General features: G+C 40.3%; 1 protein-coding gene across 1 annotated transcript in view; it reads right to left on the bottom strand.

Moving 5' to 3' along the window:
- Positions 1 to 354: 354 nt before the first annotated feature.
- The window catches only part of sh3bp2 (SH3-domain binding protein 2), a 31,641-nt gene continuing 24,550 nt past the window's right edge, over positions 355 to 7,445 (bottom strand). The window contains 15 exon segments of the mRNA XM_034709873.1: positions 355 to 1,664; positions 1,774 to 1,833; positions 2,769 to 2,844; positions 3,138 to 3,193; positions 3,597 to 3,720; positions 3,830 to 3,959; positions 3,962 to 4,414; positions 4,417 to 4,503; positions 5,097 to 5,174; positions 5,259 to 5,344; positions 6,303 to 6,370; positions 6,610 to 6,727; positions 7,137 to 7,194; positions 7,197 to 7,238; positions 7,433 to 7,444. Coding sequence (XP_034565764.1) covers positions 1,527 to 1,664; positions 1,774 to 1,833; positions 2,769 to 2,844; positions 3,138 to 3,193; positions 3,597 to 3,720; positions 3,830 to 3,959; positions 3,962 to 4,414; positions 4,417 to 4,503; positions 5,097 to 5,174; positions 5,259 to 5,344; positions 6,303 to 6,370; positions 6,610 to 6,727; positions 7,137 to 7,194; positions 7,197 to 7,238; positions 7,433 to 7,444 — 1,586 coding nt within the window. The 3' untranslated portion in view covers positions 355 to 1,526.

Raw genomic sequence — 7,445 nt, 5'->3', positions numbered from 1 at the left:
TGATGACTTCACCCCATTTAAGGGCTACTCTGATACTATATCCCATCACTAGAGGGCACCATTGCTCACTGTTACACATACTAGCCCCAAAAATGGGCTAGAAACGCCTACATGTCCAAGTCTGGCTTCTCAGCTCATCCTGCACCCCGTCTCCATCATGACCTCGTTTAGACTCCATCAAGGAAAGATTCCTATCCTGGTCTTGACCTCACTTCCCCCTTGAGTACATGCAGACATCATAGTGGGGGTATACTTCACTCCAACTGATGCTTAACGTGATTCATCTCTGCATGACACTTCTGAAGAAGATAAATCTCAAAGTTTAGAGAGAGAAATTGAAATGAGACAACAGGAGTCAGAGTGAGATATTTTATATTTCTGTAAAAATAATATATTTACATTTTTACAGTTTCTTTTTACAATACATACAGATTTACATATAAATATAGAAGGATGTACATAATTTAAGATAGTGCTGTACAAGCTGTGACTGCAGATTTGAGAGTTCTGCAGTTTGATACAAAAAGAAGCATTTATCAAAGTTCAATCGACAGTTTTGTATTACCTTTACGTTTTTTAAAGAAACCTCTTTCTCTCAATAAGAACGTATCATTTTCCAGCACCTTGATGGTCATTCTTTAAGAGAGCATCTAATAGTCTTTTCAGTCTCTGGGAGGGATTTATCAGTAATAGTTTTGGGACTTTGCCGCTTGACAAGAGAGAAAGTAAAGGTTTGATGAGAGGCACTAAGGTTTGACAAGAGGCTTTGAGTTTATGAAATATGCATAGATATTTCTGGAGTCTTTTAAATTTTGGCTCAGTTTCTACCTGGATTAATACTATGAGTTTGTTCCTGAAACTGTCCTGGTTTGAATCAACAACAGGCACAGAAATTATCCAAATATTGTTGGTAAAAGTCTTTAAACTTCAAATTTGCCACCAGATAAGACGTGTTTGATTCATTTCCTATTTCTGCTGCAGAGCCGTATTCAGAGGCATGTTTTCCTCGGTTCACTTTTGTTTGGTTGCTGACATTTACAGGAATGAAAATAACCAGCATGCATCAAAATGTTGAGCTTGATGACATTTTGATTCAGCCTGAATATTATTTTTGTCTGAAACTCGTGAGATGACTCATCAGAAATTAGTTCTCTGTCAAACTAAGCAGATATCAGACGCTGTGAAAATAAGGAGAATATATATTACTTAATTTAATTTCCTATATAATCCATACACAGAAATAATGTCCTCTTAACATAGAGTTGTGTAACTGAACAGGAGGTCACTGGGCTTTCTAAGGTTCATCTCATGCAGGTGACAAACTCTTGGATCAAGCTTCTTCACTTGATTCATACTGATAACTGATTCACACACAAAACTTCATCTTCGCATTCCAGGCTTTGTAAAAATCTCCATCCTTGCTGTTTGTCAGAATGCACCCTTCAGCTTCACGACACACACAGGTGTTGTCTTCTCTGCTCTCCTTTGCTTACAGTTTGTATTTTATAGTCTTTGCTGTATCTCAGTCAGGAGATCTGCATCCCTGTGTAGGGCGTCTGCAGACAGAGGGAGCCGTGGTGAGGAAGAGGATGGCTGTAATAGTGTTCGATCAGTGCTGACAGATTGGGGAAGTTGACTTCAATGTCCAGGAAAACGAGACCGCCCTGCCAAGAAAACCACATCAGGGGAGAGTTGAGCAGGGTGTTTTAAATGTTGCTTTGCCTCTACATATGAAGAAGTAAATTATAAAAATGTGACAGTGCAGTTTCTTACCTCCTCAAAGAGTCTGTAGTTTCTGGCTTTGCATATAGCTGCATCCCACACCACCAGCACCTGAACACAGCACAACAAGGATTTTACTTTATTTTACATTCACAAGAAAATGTCTGTTTTCCAAAGAATAAAGTCAGATCTTAAATGTAAGGTGTTAATCTTTCAATGAATATCATCTTTGACATCATGTTAGCTGCTCTGCAAGGATGTGCTAAAGAAAAAAAGGTGCTCTCAGCTCAATGCAAATGTCAGCATACTAACATTCTCATTATAAATATGTGGATACACCATTTTAAAATGTCTAATGTTTTGTTCATCCTATTATTCAAACACTTTTGCCAGCAGATGTGTCATTCAGTGTCGTATTTAAGTTTCAGGCTGAGTGGCCAGGCTTGGTCACCTGCATTAACATTTACATGCTGACTAATTCAGCAACAGCTCCTGCAGGTCCTAAGTGAGTTTAGCTCATGAAGACTAGGACCTTTTTATTTGCAACTGCCTTCCAGTTTAGCTAATTTTAACTCGCTTTAAATGCAATTTTTAATTTTATTTTTGATATATTTGTAATTGTCCTTATTCTTTCTATGTTTTATTATATTTGTCATTTTAATTGTGCTCTTTTGTGCTTGTCTGAATGTTTCCAATGCTTTTAATGTTTTGATGTTAAGCACAATGAGATACCCTTGTGTATGAAATGTGCTACAAATGAAGCTGCCTTGCCTTACCTTCCCTAAATGTAGGAAGGAGCATTGCAACATGTTTAATTTGCAAAAGAGACATTGAGGAGAAGCTGAGAACTAACTTCTGACATGTGTCCAGGGTACAGCCAGAAAGTTTGATTAATAGCATGTGGGCTGCAGGTATTTTAGAGTTTTCAGATGGAATGAGTGCATCGTCCCTTTAAGAGAGGTGTAGTGTGCATTTATTCCTGATGCACAGAGCTGTAATTTCAATGATGATTTAAATCTCTAAACACTGCAGCAGCTGGTTTTTACCTTTGATGTTTTGGTTCCTGAGTTTCGGATGCAGTACAGACCGTCCTCTGGAGGAGTGGAGCCCTCTTTGAACAACCTGCAGGAGGAAGCAGATTATAGATTACACACTGAACTTACTTTATTGATACTTTCTTTAGGCAATTATTGCTTAACCCAGGAAAAAAGTGCATGTGACAGATTGTGATTTTTAATTGTCTGTGAGATGTATCACTCAATAAAAAAGGTAATCTATACAAGTTGAAATTATTGAAGAAACCGCATTAAGCATTAAGAGTAAGGGGTTTTCTTTTCCACCACTAGAGGGCGGCACAGATTAAATGAATATTTAAGGCAAAGGATCTACAACGAGAAAAACTGAATTTGTCTTACTTTTCTGCAACGCTGGTTTCAGTTGTGTCAATGAACACAGAGTCTGGCAGCTGCACCTGCAGGAGAAACATTAATAGTTAAACACAGGGTAGTTGTTGCTCTGAGGCTGCCTCAAAAAACAGAGACATTCAGAATTTTAAAAGGAGTTGTATGCTCAAGAATAATAATTTGATGATCAATTGTTAAAGAACCAGTTTGGGAAATTCCTTTAAAAAGATTTATACACAAGTCTGAGTCATCCAACTTTACTCTGCATGAGTAAGGACCACAATACTGTCATTAAATCTGAGTAAGTTTTTTAGGAATTTAAGAAAGGGGTTGTCTGGAGCAGGTAACAGCACAGATAATACTGTCATGATTTTATTCAGACATTGAACACTCGCCCGGGACAGTATAATCATTGTTTGGTGTCGGGCCATCATAAGAAGATTAAATCTGAATCATTCGAACCCTTCTTACATTTTCATAGTCGCTGTCTGAATCTTCTCCCTTGCTGCCTTTTGACGTTTCTCGTTTCTTCCTGCTCTCTATCGGCGTCTCCTCTCCCAGAGATCGGAAACTCTGGCCGTCTGGAGACGCTCTTCTGGAGGGAAAATAAGACTTAGTGAGCTTGGATGGTCTTTAACCACTGTGTGTTGAGTGTTGAGTGTTTCATATGTGTCATGGGTTTCATGCGTTTGAGTCAGACTTACTGAAATGGGGTTCCTGGCGGCTTTGTCTTGGGTGCAGGGATTGGAGGTTTTGCTGCTGGTGGAGGAGGTTTTGGTAACGCTGGTTTGTTGTGAAGTTTAAGAAGAGGAGACAGCTGAGGGCTGCTGGGGAGTCCGGCGTCACAGGCTTGAGGTAGGACACTCCAAGTTTTGACATATGTGGAAGCGGAAGGCTTGGCTTGCTGCGGAGGTTGAGGGGCGGCCCATGATGGTTGATGCCTGGCCCATGATGGTTGATGCCTGATGATTGGCTCCCTCCAGTAGAAGGGGAGCAGTGGATGGGACCGTTTTCCAGCACTGGCAGAGGCCTCCAGTCTTTCTTTTCTAACGCCGGCCCCCCCATGGAGATGGTCCTGCTCTGGAGAGTTTTCTTTGCATTTGGAGGAGGTGGCGGTGGAGGCGTGGAAGAGATGGACTTCTGCAGGTGGGGGGCAAAGGGGACAGGAGGGGGTGGGCTTTTGTTGGGGTCCTTCAGTATGGACGGAAGTGGGATAGATGGGGGAGTTTTTTTGGGAAACGGGCTGGTGGGGATTCTGTGCAGAGGCGGGACTGGAGGAGGTGTTCCTTATTGAAATTTGGACTGGAGTCTGGACGGTGCAGGAAGGCTGCAGGCACCGGGGGAGGAGGGTAAGACGGGGGAGGCCCTGTGGGTCGACCTGAAGAGACAAAATGGATAAAACTGTAAATACAACATTCAGCTCAAACCTTCAATCGGCTAGAATCTACACAAACTGAAAAATCGTAACTGTTTCCTTTTAATTGAACATTTATGTTTGATATTGAAGTTTTTTGTGTCAATAATCTAAGGAAACAAAAATCTGAATTTTCTTCACAACCCTACAATCTTCCTCTCTTACTCTGTTAGTTTGCTGATTCAGAAAGTCAAGAGCAAATTAAAAAGTGAGTAGAGTTTTTGACTGGTTAGACTGTTAAAATATCTCATAATGAGATTACACCACTAAAAACAGAACTTGCACATGTACGGGAGGAAATCAGCAAAGATAAGAGCTACTACTTCGTCCACAGGGGGCGCCAAAATCATACAAACAGAAAGTTCCTCACAGGAGCTTCAAGTATCAACATCATCCAGCCCTTTGCTGGGGTCAGGATAATCCTGAAGTTATCCTACTCAAAAGTTTTGAGCAACATAAAATGGAGGTGTAATCTGGATTACCTCACCAGACATTACAGTTTCAGACAATTTTCCAACATATGAAGAGCTGTTTTGTATAATCCTGGCATCACACACCTGTGGATGTCGGTGAACAGTCGCTGTCTGGCTTTAAATAGTCCTCCTCATCGTCATCGTCATCATCCTCACCGTAATCTACACACAGAAGAAAAACACAGTTAGAGTCACACTAGATAATACATGGTGTGTGTTGTGTTTTCTCTTTAAAAGGGGTCTTACCTGCTTCTGTGTTCTCCATGGTGTGTCTGATTTCCATGGGCCTCTCAATGGTGCCGTAAAAACTGTCAGCATCAGAATCTGAGTCACTGGAACCGCAGAGAAAATACTCTCATGAATACATAAAGGTTAACACTGACATATGAAGAGTTTTTAGAGGATGTCAGACACACTGATGTGCATGCATTGAGCCAGGTCTGCAGACCAGACTTTATCTCTGAAGCATGGAGTACACTGCACCTGCTTCAGCTCTCTTTGCCCTCTTTTCAGACCTAATCTATAGAAGACTATTCTTTTATTTTTGATAGCCTTTGAGTAATTATGCCATTATTTTTTTCTTTATGTAGACAAAACATTGAGGCTCCTTCAGCTCTGAGCTTGACTAAGTTAGGAATTCAGCTACTGATATTTCCATCAGGTCATGCACAGTTTCTTGAACCACAGCAGCTCCTTTAACGCTGGCTAGACTATTAAAGATAGACTTCTTTTTAGCATCAAATCCCTCAAAAGCTGTTTTTGTGACTCTATTAAAACAACATTTTTTTATTACAACTTATTAAAAACATTGCAGTTGAAGTTCGGGGGAGAGAAGTGGCTTTATTTCTGCACAAGTAATCAAACTTCCTATGAAAACAGACATCCTTAACAATGCAGGCAATCTGTGAAGCTATTAACCGAGCTGCCAATGTCCCCTTCCTAATGACGGTATGTGATCTGAATAACACTGTAGGCCGGTTAGCTTTGTAAACAAAATCAAGAGGGGCCGATTTTAATTGGCTTCATAAATTATAAATCACTTTGCAGAATGAGTTTCTTGCAGGGAGGAAGTTTTAAGTGGGAAAAAGTTGAAAGAGAACGTTGCTACCTAAAATAATTAGTTTGAAAGTTCTCTCTCAGACGTTAGAGGTGACTGAGGTCGGCTGCTGGTCTGACAGAACTTTACGTGTAGTGTGAAGCTTCTAAATGTCATATACATTTTAAACAGTACATACAAGAGAGTCTTTATCATGTTGTACACAGTAAGCTGATGTGATTTGCTGAACTTACCTTGAAATCTGGTACTCTTTTCTGTCGTTATAATGAGCTATCTCCCTCCTCAGGTATCGCATCCATTTCTGCAAAAGCAATAACAACACAAAGTCAGAAATTGTTTGTGCATGTGTGTTTTCTAGTGTGCATGTGCATTCATGTCTTCTCATAGCAACTTATTCATTTGGGGTTTGTTATGCACTAAAACAGATATGGTGAGAAAGTTCCCAGGCCTTATACGGGCTTAGCAAGTTGGTTAAACTTGTGTTTATGCGCACGTGCACGTACACACATCGAAGCACAGTAAGTGTGTGGTTGTTCTCACCCTCCTTTCCTCTTCGCTGGCTGCAGAGAAATACCACGTCCTGTGTTTCTTACTGAAGTGGACGATCTTGAAAGGAAACACGTTACTGGACGTTGTCTCTTCTGCCGCTCTCATCACTCTGTGCACGAAGACAGGTGTTAGGGTAGTGCGGCATATTTCTACAGCTTTGAGAGATGTGCAGAAGCTGATGTTACTCTCGAGTTTATGTTTTACTATTTAGCTCAACATCAGCTTCATGTAAAGAGAGACAGAAAACAACCTGCTAAAGATAACAATATAAAGCTGCTTATTTAAAACACTCAGGATTCAGGTTCATGAGACCATCAACCTCAACTTCAGTCATGTTTATTCATAATGCATATAATTACCCTAAAAATTAAAAGATTAAACAGTTAAGTTTAATATTTTCAGTGTTTTTTACAAAAAGAAACTTTTACAAGTTTACAGTTGTAATTGCTTATAATGGTGGTGCACAACCTGCAAGGGTAGAAGTCACATGATATACAGCTCTCAGCAGCCTCACTGACCTGTTGTAGCCGTTGAGAGAGAACGCACCCTGTGGTGCAGGAGAGGTACTGCTCTTAAGTAGTACACACAGCCCTTGTGGATAATGGTGTACCTTAGAGGCCCTGCGAAAACAGGCAACAGATATTTAAAATGGTGTGAACACTAAACATGGACATAAACACATCTGTGAGTAAGATCTTAAAGTTAGAGACATTTTTATTAACATTCACAGTGTAAAGGTTGCAGGATCAATATGGAGAGTACAGAGTTCAGGGTTTATTGGCTGACATGTATAAATGATAAAATATGAACTTACATTTCATGAGGTG

The sequence above is a fragment of the Notolabrus celidotus genome, chromosome 19 (assembly GCF_009762535.1).
Source record: "Notolabrus celidotus isolate fNotCel1 chromosome 19, fNotCel1.pri, whole genome shotgun sequence".
Classification (NCBI taxonomy): domain Eukaryota; kingdom Metazoa; phylum Chordata; class Actinopteri; order Labriformes; family Labridae; genus Notolabrus; species Notolabrus celidotus.
Note: the sequence above shows the minus strand (reverse complement) of the source record. Positions and strands in the feature narration are given on the sequence as shown.